Source organism: Pagrus major, chromosome 4 (assembly GCF_040436345.1).
Source record: "Pagrus major chromosome 4, Pma_NU_1.0".
Taxonomy (NCBI): Eukaryota; Metazoa; Chordata; class Actinopteri; order Spariformes; family Sparidae; genus Pagrus; species Pagrus major.
In genome coordinates this window covers 37,978,928-37,996,738 of record NC_133218.1, presented here as the reverse complement: position 1 = coordinate 37,996,738, position 17,811 = coordinate 37,978,928, and the positions used below count along the sequence as shown (strand labels likewise).

The 17,811-nt window shown below is 38.4% G+C and overlaps 1 protein-coding gene across 1 annotated transcript in view; it reads left to right on the top strand.

The window, feature by feature from the left end:
* Positions 1-17,811, top strand: part of LOC140994320 (uncharacterized) — a 35,719-nt gene that overhangs the window by 12,683 nt on the left and 5,225 nt on the right. Inside the window, exons 2-10 of the mRNA XM_073463891.1 lie at positions 4,731-4,747; positions 8,042-8,361; positions 9,210-9,293; positions 10,317-10,456; positions 10,600-10,700; positions 10,842-10,896; positions 16,888-17,061; positions 17,201-17,301; positions 17,443-17,497. Coding sequence (XP_073319992.1) covers positions 4,731-4,747; positions 8,042-8,361; positions 9,210-9,293; positions 10,317-10,456; positions 10,600-10,700; positions 10,842-10,896; positions 16,888-17,061; positions 17,201-17,301; positions 17,443-17,497 — 1,047 coding nt within the window. The remainder of the gene's footprint in view (positions 1-4,730; positions 4,748-8,041; positions 8,362-9,209; positions 9,294-10,316; positions 10,457-10,599; positions 10,701-10,841; positions 10,897-16,887; positions 17,062-17,200; positions 17,302-17,442; positions 17,498-17,811) is intronic.

Genomic DNA, 17,811 nt, shown 5'->3' with positions numbered 1-17,811 from the left:
AATCTGTATGTTATGTTACCTGCTAATTTTTGGTGAAATTATCATTTTAATGATAAGAAAAATGGCACCTCTGCAACATTAAAACTTTGCTTTAATGACATAGTGAACAATACATGATATGACTGTACAATATATAACCCACAATAGCATTTGGAGCGATTTGTTTGTTGTTAGTTTTATAATAATAATTATTATTATTTTTATTATTATTATCATTATTATTGTTGTTGTTGTTGTTATTATTATTATAATTTTTTAGGTTAATCAGATAAGAGTTTGATAGCATTTTTTTCCTACTCTTTTGTTTTGTTTAGTTTTGTCTAGTAAGTATTTTGTTTAGTATTTTGTTTAGTTTGGGAATTTCGGTAACACTGAGGGCACCCTGGATTATATAGGTAGAAGGATATGTGTAAGACCATGATGCACCTGGGTGGGCCTATGGGTTTTTTTTACCAGAGCAGGAGAGGCATGCCGGATTCCTTTGTTCTTTGCTTGCTTGCTTTTTTGAGAAATAAACTATGAAAACCAAAGGAACTTTGAATGGACATTGAACTGTACAATACAAGCCCGTGGTGCAGCAGGGCTCTTTGATTTGCATTTTGAAGTTTGATTTAGATATTATTCTCTTTTCTATTGTAATTACATAACACCACTGTAATGGCAATTGAAATCACTAATTTATATCAGTTTTTGTGCTTAAAAAATTGCCTGCAAAATTATCATCAGCTAAATGTACTCAAAGTATTAAAGTAAAAGTACTCATTCTGCAGTAAAATGGTCCCTGTCAATGTTAAATGATAGGATTAATATTACTGCTGCATTGATGTTGCATTTTACTGGTGTATGCTTAAGGGTTGAGTTCAATGCAACTACTTTATTTACTGTTGGATAGTTGAATCTACAGAAATGCACCATATTGCGTAAGATCATCATACATCTGAGGCGTCACTTTCCTGTGAGAAAGTATACATATATAACTATGTTTCTTGATGAGTCCGTTTTCATGAGCTCAGAAAAACAGTCTGTTTTCTTACGGAGAAGGACATTTTTCTAAATCCATAGAGGAAGCCTTCATCCTGCAGTTTATCATAAATACTCAAAATTACTACATTTTGAGATACTTTTTCTCATTGGATAGGAGGAATGTAAAAGAGTAAAAAGCACAGCATTTGCCTGTGAGATGTAGTGGAGTAGAAATATAAAGATGTTCACAGCAAAATGGAAATACTCCTTGAATTTGTACTGAACATCACCTGAGTAAATGTAGGCTGCTTCGGACTTTCCACCAATGACAAACACAAACTACAAATGAGTGATATCATGCGCATATATCTGATATCTAGTCCTTTCAACCAACCCGTATCATTGTGTCAAATTATCTTAAATAGCCTTAATGTCCACCCACGAGATGGTAGTGCATGGACCCAGTGAATAATGACGACTAATGACACAAAATGCAGGACAGTGATACATTTGTTCTGAGAGTGGCTCCTTTAAGGAATAGAGCAGGAATTAATGAGTGTGGAGAGAGAGAGAGAGAGGGAGAGAGGGAGAGAGGGAGAGCCAGAGAAAGTGAAAGTGGATACAAGCGGAGCAGAGAGGGAAAGTTAGCGGTAAGTTGTCATTTTAACTATAGTAAATGTGCAGTGCAGAGTGAGGGCACTGTTTACAATCTTATTGATGTGTATGACATCATTTAATTGTGGACGATCGAGGAAAAAGAACATTTTATTTGACACTGAGATAAGAAAATCATAGAGCTGTGTCACCAAAACTTTGGCCCGCTTATCCTATCCCTTAAATTCGGTAAATGTAACATGCTTTATTAATTTATTCCCTCCTCTGTATATATAAAAATAAATATTGTGTTAGTTTGTCCCGTCCGCCAGAAACTGATTTCCGTCTTTTTGGCAGGTGGAATACTGCCTTTTATGAGTTGTATTGGCCCTTTAAAGGTATTTCAACAGGTAAAAAGGACTGGATTGGTTATAATCTAGGGCACAGAGCAGGTAAAATAATGGAGAGTCATAAGGATAATTGCCATAGAGATCAATTATTTATTTTATACATAACCCATCCATAAATCATGTTAATAACAGTCTAGTTTCCAAACACATGCATAATCAAGGATATTAGACATACATACACATATTAACACTGGAAACAATACTATACTATTACCTGTGATCACGTCAATGTCATGCCCTGATTACGATATAAACTGCAAACACTTTGGCCACAATTGTAAAGCAGCTATAGACATATAAACTGGGCGAATCAGTTTCTGGCGGACGATCACTTTTTGGCACCACACCTGTTTGGTATTTCCAGCTGGGCACTTCGGCCGGATGGGTCGTTGTTTTGCAGGATGTAGCGGTTCACACTTCAGCATTTTTCAGTGTATTGTTTTAAAATAATTTGTGTATTTAACCTCATGCATGTGCATAAAAGGTGATAGGCGTCATAGGCGTCAGTAATGTATAAAAACTAGTAATTAGTGAAAAACCAGAATAATAACCTGGCCAGGTGGAAAATGCCTACCAGAGTATGCGTCCTGCTTCTTATTAGCAGTGGCGGTCCTAACTTGCATGACGCCCTGGGTGAACCTCACCTTAATCACCAAAATAACTTTTTACTAAACTAATATTCACAATATTATTGTATAATATCAGTCTGTTGTTGCAAGCACCATCTTCTTCACTGTGGTGTCCTGGGGTGCCGGCATCAAAGCGAAGGACGCCAAAAGACTGAATAAACTCATCAAGAAGGCAGAGTTGTTGGCTCTAAGCGTGTCACCCTGGAGGAGGTGGCGGAGGACAGGATGCTGTCAAAACTGCTGGCTATCGTGGACAGCGTCTTTCACCCCCTCCACAAAACTCTGGACAAGCTTAAGAACAGCTGCAGCCACGGACTCATTCAACCCCGCTGCCGAAAGGAACGGCACAGGAAATCATTCCTACCCGGTGCCATCAGACTTTATAACGCACACTCCAAAACACACAAATAATGCTCTTTAAATTATTATTAGCCTACTTTAAATAGGCTACTGCACCTTATCCTCTCGCACCTTATGTTCCTCTTACCTATACTCTTAGATACCTCAGCATTTTATTTTATTTACCTCAGTATTTTATTTAATCAACCTCAGTATTTTATTTTATTTTATTTTATTATATAGCTACTTAAGCATTTTATTGTATACATTATTTTGTTGTTTTTTATGTACAGTATTGTATGTAGTACTTTATTGTTTCTATCTATCTATCTATCTATCTATCTATCTATCTATCTATCTATCTATCTATCTATCTATCTATCTTATTATGACTGAAATGTGCTTTATTTGGAAGCAATTCATGATGTGATTGACTTTAGCCTACTTATTGCATTAGTTGTGCACTATTAGATGAATCCCCTGCTTCACCGCTCCCCCGCACCAGTAGGGAGAGCTGAGGTCCAGAGGTGAACCTATAACCTTCAGGTATTTGAAAGAATATTCCTACCTGTCATTCACAGTTTGGTTAGGTTCAGACTACTTGGTTAGTTTTAGGCAGTAAAATACTTGATTAGGTTTTAGAAATGGTCCTGGTCTACAGAGGAGGATTAAGGTAGTCATGGGCCCCTAGGCTATTTTTTATGTGGGCCCCCCCTTATGCATCATGCTCTCCCAGAAAAAATGTAATTTTGCACCATGTGTAACAGTGCAGGAGAATATTTGGCAAACATGATCCACATACACTCCAGTTAGCACACAGGTAGGTCAAATCGAATCGATGAGCTTGATTGGATGAGGTGACCCGTGTCTGCCCAATCAGTGCTGTTTTGTTTGTTTATTACCCCATGGACCAATAGAGGTCAATGAATTTTTCCATTATTGTACAAGTACCATAATTATACAAGTGTATTTAAATTTCTAAAAAATAATCTGACCAATTCAAGGACCCCTCCACAGGGGTGGAGCAGCAATTTTAAATGTGGGGGGGTTCTGGGGTAGCACATGAGCACCGCAACCACCTTTGGCCCCTGTTTCAGTCTCCAAAACTAATGCGATGCATTTCTAGATTTTCTTCACTAGGATATGCCAATAATATTGCATTCAAAATGTACATTATAGCACAACGCTCTTTAACCTAAGATATTATACATTCACAAGCAATCACATACCATGGTATTAAGAAATTAATGTATATGTCTTATTAAAGAACAAGTGTGAGTGAGTGAAATTGTCAAGAACACTGTGTTCCTCCCTCTTCTCTTGTGTTATCTCCCTCTCCTCCTCTCATGTTCTCCCCTTCTCCTTCTTTTGTGTTCTCCCTCTCTTCTCCTGTGTTCTCCCCCTCTTGTCTTCTCTCCAACTTCTCTCCTGTTCTCTCCCTCATCTTCTCCATGCTCTCCTTTGTCCTGACTCCTGAACTTCCCTTCCTCAGAAACATCCTACATAAAGAACTCAATGTTAATATTTCTGAACATGAAAGTGTTGAAATATTTTATGTAAACTCAGAACAAACAGCCTTGATTTTGATTAGGAAACATTCAATTCTTTTGTTGTTCTTTTATCTGCTTTTTTATTAATTATTTTACATATATTTTGTTGTTCTAATCTGTTTTAACTAATCTTTCATCCTAGCCTTTATTGTACTCTATATTATTTTATTCCTCTTATTATTTAAAATTTTAATAGTTTTATTGCATTTCATTGTCTTCATTTCTATTCTTTTCTAGTTTCTGAGATCAGTAACAGGGATGAGTTGATGTAGGAGATTTTCTTCATTGAAAAGAAGGTTTTAAGCTCCAACAAATAGCTTTAAGTTACGTAAATGAACACCTACATGGCATTAATGCAAGAATATGAATGTACTACCATAAAATTGAACTAGTGCATTTATGGATTGAAAGCTAGCTTTCTGTTTCCCTCCTGTCACATAACTCCAATTAAATGACAACTTGACTTGAAAAAGAAGTCAATCTTCTGCTGCCTCTTCCTGTTTGTCATTCCTAACAAAAAGAATAATGATAATGTTGAATAATATCAAAATCAGTGGCTGTCTCTAGAAAACTATCTGTCAGTTACCATTAACTTTACCTGGCTTGCATTAACTTTGTTTGCCACCTGGCTTGCTTAATATTAGCGGACATGCCACAAAGCAAGACACAGTTTAGTTATTTACAGACAAAATTCTACATTATTAACTAGTTAAATAACCGTTTCACACCTCTGCTCTGTTCGCTGTCTGCGGCAGCGAGTGACGGCAGCTCCGTGTTAGCATGTACGTGTTTACTTTCCCGGGGGGCGGGACTAGTGGGTTTGGTCAAATGGCTGTGATTGGCTTGATGGCTGTCAATCAATCTAACTTGGCCAATGGGTTTTCATGTATGGGGGACTGAGGTGCGCTCCATTTTAGTACACTGGTACACCGCGAGGGCGGGCAAACGGTTTAATACCTTAGGAGAAAGTCGGGGGGATGAAATCACCTTGTTTTAAAAGTCCCCCACGGCTGTAACACCACGGCCCCTCCACACGTGGGGAACCTAGGCTGCAGCCTAGGGAAGCCTATGCATTAATCCGCGTCTGCTGGTCTAGATGACATTAATAGATCAGCGTTCACTTTTGGTGTCACATGCGATAGGAGCAGCTGTGATAATCAACAATAAATATTGACAAGCCCCCAGGAAGAGTGCCAGGCTTTGAAGCCAACTTTCATAGAGGCCAAACCCTGTAATTACATTGTCATGTGATACACTGGGGCCCAAAAATACATTTTGCCATTAGCTTACATTGTGAAAGAAGTGGCTGTAAAACCGTGGGTAAGTTTTTTGGAGCTTCACAAAACTAGCATCTGGTATTTTTATACCCACAAAGTCGAGGGCACCATCTCCAGTGCTGTATCCAGATATGAATGGTTACATCTATGCATTACAAGTGACAAGACACCAATGTGAGCCTACAAGTTTGCTCATCAGACACATAACATAACATAATTTACCCAAAATGGTTCAGTTTCCTGTTAAATGTAGTCACATGTGTGTATATGCTGCTGACTATTTGACAGGTGTTAGGAACACCAATTCAAAACAGTTCACTACAATCTTTTATCATTTCAGAAACTCAGTCTCCAGACTCTGATGCCCTCAGGCCCCTCAGCACCAAACTGAATTGTCAATACTGCTGAGCGTCATAGAGCAAATGGATATCCATGTAGAGAGTCCATCAGGCAAGCCTTGTCAGAAGAGTTTGGTAAAATGTTCAGAAAATATTTATGCTAATGAAGACAACATCCAGACTCCGGAGCAAAAGAGACCTGAACCTGCACTCTCAGGTAATGAGCACAAACATGTAAACACTCTAAAAGGATGCTGACTGCATTTCTTACATAACACCACACACAACCATTATATTACATATTCTCAAAGAACTCATCTGAAGTAAAACAAAGACCTACATGACGTGTTTGAGAAACCATAATGTGAAGGAGGCAGAGAGGAAAGAAGTTAACCACAGCACTGAGTCTACCAACTCTCTGATATACTTTATTGATCCCTCTGGAGGAAACTTTTATTTGGCTTCAACATGCTGCAGATCAGACCTAATTGTACTGAATCTGAAAATAGAGCCACTCAATCTTTAGATTGTTCATTATTGTGCTGATGACACACAGAAATACTTTTCCACATCATCTGATGAGAGGATTTCAATTTAATTTTCTTGGTGGGACTCTTCAGGTTTTTGCTTCTACACTTTTTCACTTTGACAAAACTTTTACATTTACACTTTTAATTTGCTGTTGTTGTGAGGTGCAATGTGTGAAAAGAGAACAAACTGAAGCCTTGGCCACTGACACTAAACAATTATGAATAAAATGTTTATTGCTTTTTGTTCTGTCAGCTGTAGATGACATTTGACTTAACACTTGGTCGACTCTCTCAATGATGATGAAATAGAGAAATGTTACAGATCTCAACTCCTGAGTCATTCTACTGCCTCGAATCCCTGGTGGCAGGGATTTGCTGATTAGTCGGGTTGTTTCATGGCTGGACCAGGGGTTCCCAAGAGCTTTGTGGCTGGTGCTTGGAGGCCAGGAGGGCTGGTGGCATGGCTCATTGGGTTTTGCGCAGACTTGTGGGGTCTTTGCCGGCTCAGATGTGTGCTGTCGATAGAGCAGGAACGAGATGTGCAGGGTGCTGGGTTATCGAGTGTTGGCCGGAAGTTTAATGGTCTCAGGGGGTCTATGTTATTATTTATGTGTTTTACTCAAGCGCTCCCCCAGGTGTGACAGCAGCTTAAGTGTTTTGAGTGAGTTACAATGTGGCAAATTGCAGTTGATGGCCACAAATGTTTATAATGTTATCTGTGTGTGCTCTGAGGGCTGCAGCTCTATTGTCTCTTCTGGGTGCAACAGTGCACCTTTTGAGAGAGGATTTCCTGAAAGGTCTTCACAGTGTTGCAAGAAATGTGAGAGAAATTTAGACTTGCTGATTTTCTCACTTCTGCTGACTCAGAGCATTAGATTGGTGAGTGATCACAGAGTGAGGTTGGTGTTTCACTCCATCTAAAGGCATCTGCGTCTGTTTAAAGTTCATAAAAAATGCTATGATTAATCTCTGTTTGTCTTTTTATTTCTTGCTTTCATGATTGTAATTTGTGTAAACCACCAATACATGGCTTGATTTACTATATTTGTAATGATATTGAAACACAAACAAATTACAAATATTGTCTTCTAATTCCAGCTGCTGTAGATACACGAGTTCAGAAGAGCTCACTCAGAGCTGCTGCAGTGATTCTGGGTCTGCTGTGTCTTCTCCTCCTGACTGGACTCATCACTCTGGTGTGATGTGTGAGTACTTTGTTAGCATGCTGGTGAAGCAACAGGTGATACTGGCTAATAGAATTTGTTATTATTAATTGTGGTCTAAGTTCATATGTGTTCATATATGATTTCATCACTCAAAACTAAATTCTCTCAGCAAATTTTTTAAAATCTGTTTTTGTGTCAAACACAGTAACCAGGAGCAATGAAATGCATGAAATGAAGATGGTCAGGTTACAGGCTAGTTACAACAACCTGACTGAAGAAAGAGACCAACTACAGACCAGTTACAACAACCTGACTGAAGAAAGAGACCAGCTACAGACCAGTTTCAACAACCTGACTGAAGAAAGAGACCAGCTACAGACCAGTTTCAACAACCTGACTGAAGAAAGAGACCAACTACAGACCGGTTACAACAACCTGACTGAAGAAAGAGACCAGCTACAGACCAGTTTCAACAACCTGACTGAAGAAAGAGACCAGCTACAGACCAGTTTCAACAACCTGACTGAAGAAAGAGACCAGCTACAGACCAGTTACAACCAACTAGGTAACCAGAGAATGCAATTTTTGAAGAGACTGTGATGTGATTGCTGGCTGCTATAGGTGATGCTGAGCTGTATTGCTTTAATGTTTAGCTGGGAGCTAAACAGTACATCTGTCTTTTTTACTTCATGAAGACTTAGAATAGTAGGTATGGTATAAAGGGCGCAAAATATTGTGTACGCAATGAAAGGTGTTGAGAGTGTATGAGACTTTAGTATGAGGACTTAAATGAGCTTCTGTGTACAATGTGTGATTGTTGGACCTGAAAGACAAACTGTCTACAAACATATTCTGAATAATGACAATTAAAGCTATGACAATCACTGCTGTAGTTATCGCAGCAAAGTCAATGTGATGCTATGTGATCAAGTGAGGTGAGGATGTGATGTGATGGCTTTGTATGAGGAAATGGTTTATGCCAGTAATAAACAAACCTTTTATCAAAAGATTAAGACATTTATCCATCCATTGTCTTTGGACTGTGGGAAGAAGCGGGAGGCTACAGTGCCAACTACTGCCCCACCGTGCAACCCTGGATTAAAACACAATTTCCATATCCGAATCTGATGAAGCAACATTCGTAACGCAAAGTTCGCTCCTTGTTGTTTTTAATGTAACTGTTAACAGAATAGTGTCAATAGTATCCTGGTGTGCACTGGAATATTGATATTTTTTAACCACCGGCTGCACCCAGAAGAGAAGCACGACTGTGCACGGGGTGTCTTCCATTTTTTACAATTTCCATATTGTTTGTATTGAATATCTCTTAACTTGCGTTTTCTTTTGCCCTTCCATCAACATTTCAGCTTTATTGCAGAATATTCCCATGATTTAGTCTTTCTGCTTTCTCAGATAGGAAGTCACTCGACATTGAGGCCAGATTTAAAGCCCTTACTGAGGAGCGGGATGAACTGAAGACAAAGCTGGTTGACATTGGTAAGTGTGAGGATTCATAGTGCTCAGATGATGAATCCATGACTTCTGTGATCCCCTTACTTTTCCCTGTAGCACCACCTGCAGGTCAAAGTTTTCACTTATCCAGTGAAATATTTCAACATCCACTAAGTGGCTTGACTCAAAATTTTGTACAGACATTTATGGTTCCAAGAGGTAAATCCCAACTTTTCTGTTAGCGCCACCTTGAGGTTTGATTGATTGATTCACTGATTGATTGATTGATTGATTGATTGATTGATTGATTGATTGATCAGATTTATGTTTCCTCAAAACATTTTCTGTGCTTTCTCTACTAGAGGAGCTTCACATTTTCCCCAGATATCTAATTCTCGTCTCATTGCTGGATGTCTAGCAGACTATCAGGGCACCCAGGTGGCAGAGTGTGGCACAGGAGGACAGCTGAGAACAGGCACTCAGGCTTTGGCGCAACTCCCACCAATAGCTCTCCCTCTTGTTGTCCAGTGGACTGACTTTACCAGAGCCACGAAAATATCTGTCAGCGTGACTGACACATTATTATTTCCTCAGTATGTTCAGTGGTTGTTTGGGTGTTAATGGGTTGTGCATGTGTTTTTCTTGTGGTTGGTTTTTGATAAACAGCCAGCAGTGGAGCTGATGCAGCAGATAGTGAGCCGTAGTTGCCCAACCAGGAAGCACACAGACGACGTGATGGCAGGTTAACAAGGGGGACAAATCGCCTGCTGTATATAAGAGATAATTAAGTGACTATAATGAAGTGCTCTTTGATTCTCTTTAAACTTATGATTTATTATTAAGTGTTAAGATGACCTAAAATTATGCACTTTTGTTGTTCAAGTTATACACTGAAATTAGCAACTTAAACTAAATATGAGTGAGTGAGTGAGTGAGTGAGTGAGTGAGTGAGTGAGTGAGTGAGTGAGTGAGTGAGTGAGTGAGTGAGTGAGTGAAGTTGGGATTCATTTAATTCATATTTTTTTTGACATATTGAGGATTTCTCTCTGTTTTTGTCCTCAATTAAAGCTAACTCCCAACAAGGATGGATTTATTTCAGCGGCAGTTTCTATTACATTTCTTCTACCACCAAAACCTGGCAAGAGAGTAGAGATGATTGTCTGCAAAGAGGTGCAGACCTCATGATTATTAACAGCAAAGAAGAACAGGTGAGTGTATTTATGTATATTTAACTATGTGTGAGACAGAAACATGACACACACACAAAACAAGATTGAATGCAATGAGGTAGTAGGTGGATTCCATTTTGTTAAATTTCACAGTTATGTTGATGATTTGTCTCTGTATAAAGAGTTTCACAAGACAATTGAAGGATGACTTGTGGATTGGACTGACCGACACAGAGACAGAGGGCACATGGAAATGGGTTGATGGGACTCCACTCAACACAAGGTTCACACAGCTTCATATTTCTCATTTATTAGATTTAGACTGCATTGTTAGAATAAAGAAATCAACAATATCCTGCATGCTTCAGTTGAAGTATTTCTTGTGGTCTTTACAAAAAACATATTGTTTGGTTTTGGGTTTCAGCTACTGGTTGGATGGTGAGCCTAACAACGCTGGACAAGCAGAAGACTGTGGAGAAGTGAGATACCATGGAAAGGAAAACAGCTGGAATGATAAATCATGTGATGTGAAAAATTTTTGGATCTGTGAAAAGAAACTCCACATCTATATTTAACAGATGTCTAACTCAGGACAATACCAGTATGAGCCGAACGACTCCCACACAAAGCCAACTAGTGAACTAACTTTATTTTCTACTTTGGCCTTACATCCACACTGAGCCCACATTTAATTTTTTAAATTTTTTTAAATACTTTTCAGATTAGATAAGTCAGAAGAGTACGGCCAGTCCTGACGCAAGAACAAATTAAACGAGGGAATTCATGGGCCGAATTTAGACATGCATTAAAAACATGTATTTTTAGAGTTACATGTGGACTTGCATCTTAACCAAAGATGCCTAAATCATGTGGACACATCATTTTCAGGTTTAAACAGCATTTTCAGATTTGCTGGCTTAGTGTGGATCTAGTCTGAGACACAGGATATTACTGGGCTGAGGGGAAGGCAGGCCATTAACAGAGAAACAAATATCCAGCTACTGCTTTGGTTGCAAAACAATGATGAAAGAATGTAAAATATTACACAATGAATCATGTATGCATCTTCCAACCTGGCTCTTTTTGAGAATACTGTATAATGCAGAATTAATACATATATCTGATAGCTTATCTTTTATTGTCTCCTGTCATAATTTTAATAAAGCACTAGAACAGCAAACTGAATCACACTTGTTTGTGCATTCAAGTCTGACTCAAAAATGTGGGTGCATGTGTTCCCCATGTTTTCACGTCTCATAAGCTTTAACTTATCCGTAGTTTCACTTCCTTTAACTCTGTGTCAACCGGATGTTCTTTTCTTGGTTTCAAACCCGGACCATATAAAGGAGGGAGCAGAAGAAGGGAAGAGGAATGACATTTGAATTGCACTAGGTTCCTGTTCATGTTCTGAATAACAGATGTGACTAAATTTAATGTAAAAGCAGTGTTGTAAACATGAAAGACAGATTTGTTGTGTTTTATGGTTTTTTCCACCTCTAACTTTACCAGCGACGACTAATTTTGTCTTTCAATAGCAGATATCATCGACTCAGTCCTTTGGGGGAAAAACACTGTTGTATTTTGGTACCTCAACTCTCAGAGTGACCACATCTTATCACTTCTGTAGGAAACTATGCTTTTAATATGGACGTCTGAATGTTGAGTTAGTGTTCACAGAGCCTGTATCAGTTAAGTTTGTATTGTATCTATGTGTGTGTGTGTGTGTGTGTGTGTGTGTGTGTGTGTGTGTGTGTGTGTGTGTGTGTGTGTGTGTGTGTGTGTGTGTGTGTGTGTGTGTTAAAGTTTGAAGTTATATATATATATATTGAAGTACTATACAAGTCTACATCAGGTGGACAGTGAAATCAGTTTAGTGGAACTTCAATTTCAGTTAAGTTGTTTAAAGTTTGTGTCTCTCTTTTTAAAAAAGGATTTTGCAAACCGGTTCAAGAAGTACATGTGGATCGGCCTGACTGACTCACAGAGAGAGGGGACGTGGAAATGGGTGGATGGGACACTGCTGACCAAAAGGTTCAGGCTTTTGTTTGTTTGTTTGAAATCAAATCACTTCCTTGTGCTTCTTGGATTGCATTCTCTGATAAAAGTTTTTTATTATATATATGTATATGTATGTATGTATGTATATACATATATATATATACATATATATATATATATATATATATATATATATATATATATATATATATATATATATATATATAGCACAATTTATAAGACTGATTGTTGTGTTTGTGTTGAAAGCAACATTATGTAACTTTTAACTTAATAAAAAAAAAACAGCTTCAAAATCATGTTGATGGTACAGTGTCTTGAATGGTGTCTCTGTCTCTGCCATCTGCCCCCCAATCACTTGTTTCTGCACTATGTAACTTAAAATAAGATAAGATAAGATAAGATAAGATGAGATATGATAAGATGATCCTTTATTGATCCCTCTTGGGAGAAATTCACAGGTCACACAGCAGTACAGAGGGAAGTAAGTAGCAAAGATTAAAATAACAATTTGACTAAAAATATAATAAAAACTATTTGAATAAAAATAAAAATACTATATACAGTAACTGTCCTTGTGTGACTTCAGTGAGAGGGTAGATCACAGTGTTACATACATGTTTACTTCAAGATACAAGTGTTCAACAAATAACATTGTTATGGCATAATGAGTTTTGTTTGTAGTTGGCACCTATATTCAACAGACAAATTGTTACAGACCTGGGATTTGTATTTACAACAGTGGTGTTGCACTCAGAAACTGTGGGGGACGCCAAATCACACAAAATGCTAATTTCCACATAATGTGACTTTACAGTAATACATGATTTTGTCAAAGGCAAGGGTGACATGAGTTAAAGGACTTGGGGAGTTGTAACACAATATAGAGAATAGTGAGATGGTCAAAACACTAGAGGCCTGTACCATGAAGAAAGTTCAACATACCCCAGATATGTTTCTGTGATCTGGCTTCACTAAGCTTCACAATCACAATCATGCTAAGTGGTCACATGAAGGTGATCATGTCTATAAGTCAGCCCAGGTTTTCCACAAACATGGAAAAGTCTTCTGGCAGGAGAGAAGGAATATGTTATTAAAGAAGAGCAAACTTTTAGACGAATACACAATGTTACACACATAATCCAGGCTTAAAGCAACACAGTTACAGCCAACAAATGCAGGACGGACAGCTGACACAAACACTGCAGACTGTGTAAATGTGTAAATCAACAGGCTTATACAGTAATGTCACTGCCACATCATTAGGGCACGAGTAGAAAAAGTTAGAGTTTACCCTGAAGTTACCTTACTAACTAAAAAGCTGCTTTGTGATTGAGGCCTCTGATATTTTATAAATGGTCGTACAAATGAAGAAGTGTTTCACTTCAACAGTTATCATCTGCTGTTTATCTTATTTGTAAAGGTGTGTGTGTGTGTGTGTGTGTGTGTGTGTGTGTGTGTGTGTGTGTGTGTGTGTGTGTGTGTGTGTGTGTGTTAAAAATAGTGTGCTGCTGTCAGAGAATTGTCAATTGTATTAAACAAAGGTTTAAGTTGTGTGAATGGCATACATTTTATGGTAGTAAACAGCCTTTTTGGAGGCTGCAGTATGATATTCTAAATATATTTTGCAGAAGTAACCTACCCAAAATATTTAGTTTCCCGTTCATTGGGATCGGAACGCCTTCTATTTCAGAGAGGTCAGCACAATAGTTTATCATTTATCATTTCAGAAGCTCACTCTCCAGACTTTGATGCCCTCAGGCCCCTCAGTTCCAAACTGAACCGTCAATACAGCTGAGTGTCATGGATCAATTCGATATCAATGTTAATGCAGAGAGACCCTCAGGTAATCCTGGTAAGAGGAGGACTTTGGGAAAATGTTCAGAAAATATTAATGCAGATGAAGACAAGATCCACACTCTGGAGCCAGAGAGACCTGAACCTGCACTCTCAGGTAATGAACACTAACATGTAAACACTCTAAAAGGATGTTGACTGTGTGTGGTGTTATGTAAGAAATGCAAACATTATATTCTATATTCTCAAAGAACTCGTCTGAAGTAAAACAAAGACTTACATGACGTGTTCGAGAAACCATAATGTGAAGGAGGCAGAGAGGAAAGAAGTTAACCACAGCACTGAGTCTACCAACTCTCTGATATACTTTATTGATCCCTCTGGAGGAAACTTTTATTTGGCTTCAACATGCTGCAGATCAGACCTAATTGTACTGAATCTGAAAATAGAGCCACTCAATCTTTAGACTCTGCCATGATATCAGGGGTTAAAGAATGTTCATTATTGTGCTGATGACACACAGAAATACTTTTCCACATCATCTGATGAGAGGATTTCAATTTAATTTTCTTGGTGGGACTCTTCCGGTTTTTGCTTCTACAGTTTTTCACTTCAACAAAAGTTTTACATTTACACTTTTAAATTTGCTGTTGTTGTGAGGTGCAATGTGTGAAAAGTGAACAAACTGAAGCCTTGGCCACAGACGCAAAGAATTATGAATAAAACGTTAATTGCTTTTTGTTCTGTCAGCTGTAGATGACATTTGACTTAACACTTGGTCGACTCTCTCAATGAGAGATGAAATAGAGAAATGTTACAGATCTCAACTCCTGAGTCATTCTACTGCCTCGAATCCCTGGTGGCAGGGATTTGCTGATTAGTCGGGTTGTTTCATGGCTGGACCAGGGGTTCCCAAGAGCTTTGTGACTGCTGCTTGGAGGCCAGGAGGGCTGGTGGCATGGCTCATTGGGTTTTGCGCAGACTTGTGGGGTCTTTGCCGGCTCAGATGTGTGCTGTCGATAGAGCAGGAACGAGATGTGCAGGGTGCTGGGTTATCGAGTGTTGGCCGGAAGTTTAATGATCTCAGGGGGTTTATGTTATTATTTATGTGTTTTACTCAAGCGCTCCCCCAGGTGTGACAGCAGCTTAAGTGTTTTGAGTGAGTTACAATGTGGCAAATTGCAGTTGATGGCCACAAATGTTTATAATGTTATCTGTGTGTGCTCTGAGGGCTGCAGCTCTATTGTCTCTTCTGGGTGCAACAGTGCACCTTTTGAGAGAGGATTTCCTGGAAGGTCTTCACAGTGTTGCAAGAAATTTGAGAGAAATTCAGGGAAAATTAGGATTGCTGATTTTCTCACTTCTGCTGACTCAGAGCATTAGATTGGTGAGTGATCACAGAGTGAGGTTGGTGTTTCACTCCATCTAAAGGCATCTGCGTCTGTTTAAAGTTCATAAAAAATGCTATGATTAATCTCTGTTTGTCTTTTTATTTCTTGCTTTCATGATTGTAATTTGTGTAAACCACCAATACATGGCTTGATTTACTATATTTGTAATGATATTGAAACACAAACAAATTACAAATATTGTCTTCTAATTCCAGCTGCTGTAGATACACGAGTTCAGAAGAGCTCACTCAGAGCTGCTGCAGTGATTCTGGGTCTGCTGTGTCTTCTCCTCCTGACTGGACTCATAACTCTGGTTGTCATGTGTGAGTACTTTGTTAGCATGCTGGTGAAGCAACAGGTGATACTGGCTAATAGAATTTGTTATTATTAATTGTGGTCTAAGTTCATATGTGTTCATATATGATTTCATCACTCAAAACTAAATTCTCTCAGCAAATTTTTTAAAATCTGTTTTTGTGTCAAACACAGTAACCAGGAGCAATGAAATGCATGAAATGAAGATGGTCAGGTTACAGGCTAGTTACAACAACCTGACTGAAGAAAGAGACCAACTACAGACCAGTTACAACAACCTGACTGAAGAAAGAGACCAGCTACAGACCAGTTACAACCAACTAGGTAACCAGAGAATGCAATTTTTGAAGAGACTGTGATGTGATTGCTGGCTGCTATAGGTGATGCTGAGCTGTATTGCTTCAATGTATAGCTGGGAGCTAAACAGTACATCTGTCTTTTTTACTTAATGGAGAATTAGAAAAGTAGGTACAGTATGAAATAGGTACGGTGCAACATATTGTGTACGCAATGAAAGGTGTTGAGAGTGTATGAGACTTTAGTATGAGGACTTAAATGAGCTTCTGTGTACAATGTGTGATTGTTGGACCTGAAAGACAAACTGTCTACAAACATATTCTGAATAATGACAATTAAAGCTATGACAATCACTGCTATAGTTATCGCAGCAAAGTCAATGTGATGCTATGAGATCAAGTGAGATGAGGATGTGATGTGATGTGATGGCTTTGTATGAGGAAATGGTTTATGCCAGTAATAAACAAACTCGAACCTTTTATCAAAAGATTAAGACATTTATCTGTCCATTGTCTTTGGACTGTGGGAAGAAGCGGGAGGCTACAGTGCCAACTACTGCCCCACCGTGCAACCCTGGATTAAAACACAATTTCCATATCCGAATCTGATGAAGTTGGGATTCATTTAATTCATATTGTTTTTTGACATATTGAGGATTTCTCTCTGTTTTTGTCCTCAATTAAAGCTAACTATTCCCAACAAGGATGGATTTATTTCAGCGGCAGTTTCTATTACATTTCTTCTACCACCAAAACCTGGCAAGAGAGTAGAGATGATTGTCTGCAAAGAGGTGCAGACCTCATGATTATTAACAGCAAAGAAGAACAGGTGGGTGTATTTATGTATATTTAACTATGTGTGAGACATAAACATGACAAACAAAAAAAGATTGAATGCAATGAGGTAGTAGGTGGATTCCATTTTGTTAAAGTTCACAGTTATGTTGATGATTTGTCTCTGTATAAAGAGTTTCACAAGACAATTGAAGGATGACTTGTGGATTGGACTGACCGACACAGAGACAGAGGGCACATGGAAATGGGTTGATGGGACTCCACTCAACACAAGGTTCACAAAGCTTCATATTTCTCATTTATTAGATTTAGACTGCATTGTTAGAATAAAGAAATCAACAATATCCTGCATGCTTCAGTTGAAGTATTTCTTGTGGTCTTTACAAAAAACATATTGTTTGGTTTTGGGTTTCAGCTACTGGTTGGATGGTGAGCCTAACAACGCTGGACAAGCAGAAGACTGTGGAGAAGTGAGATACCATGGAAAGGAAAACAGCTGGAATGATAAATCATGTGATGTGAAAAATTTTTGGATCTGTGAAAAGAAACTCCACATCTATATTTAACAGATGTCTAACTCAGGACAATACCAGTATGAGCCGAACGACTCCCACACAAAGCCAACTAGTGAACTAACTGTATTTTCTACTTTGGCCTTACATCCACACTGAGCCCACATTTAATTTTTTTAATTTTTTAAAATACTTTTCAGATTAGATAAGTCAGAAGAGTACGGCCAGTCCTGACGCAAGAACAAATTAAACGAGGGAATTCATGGGCCGAA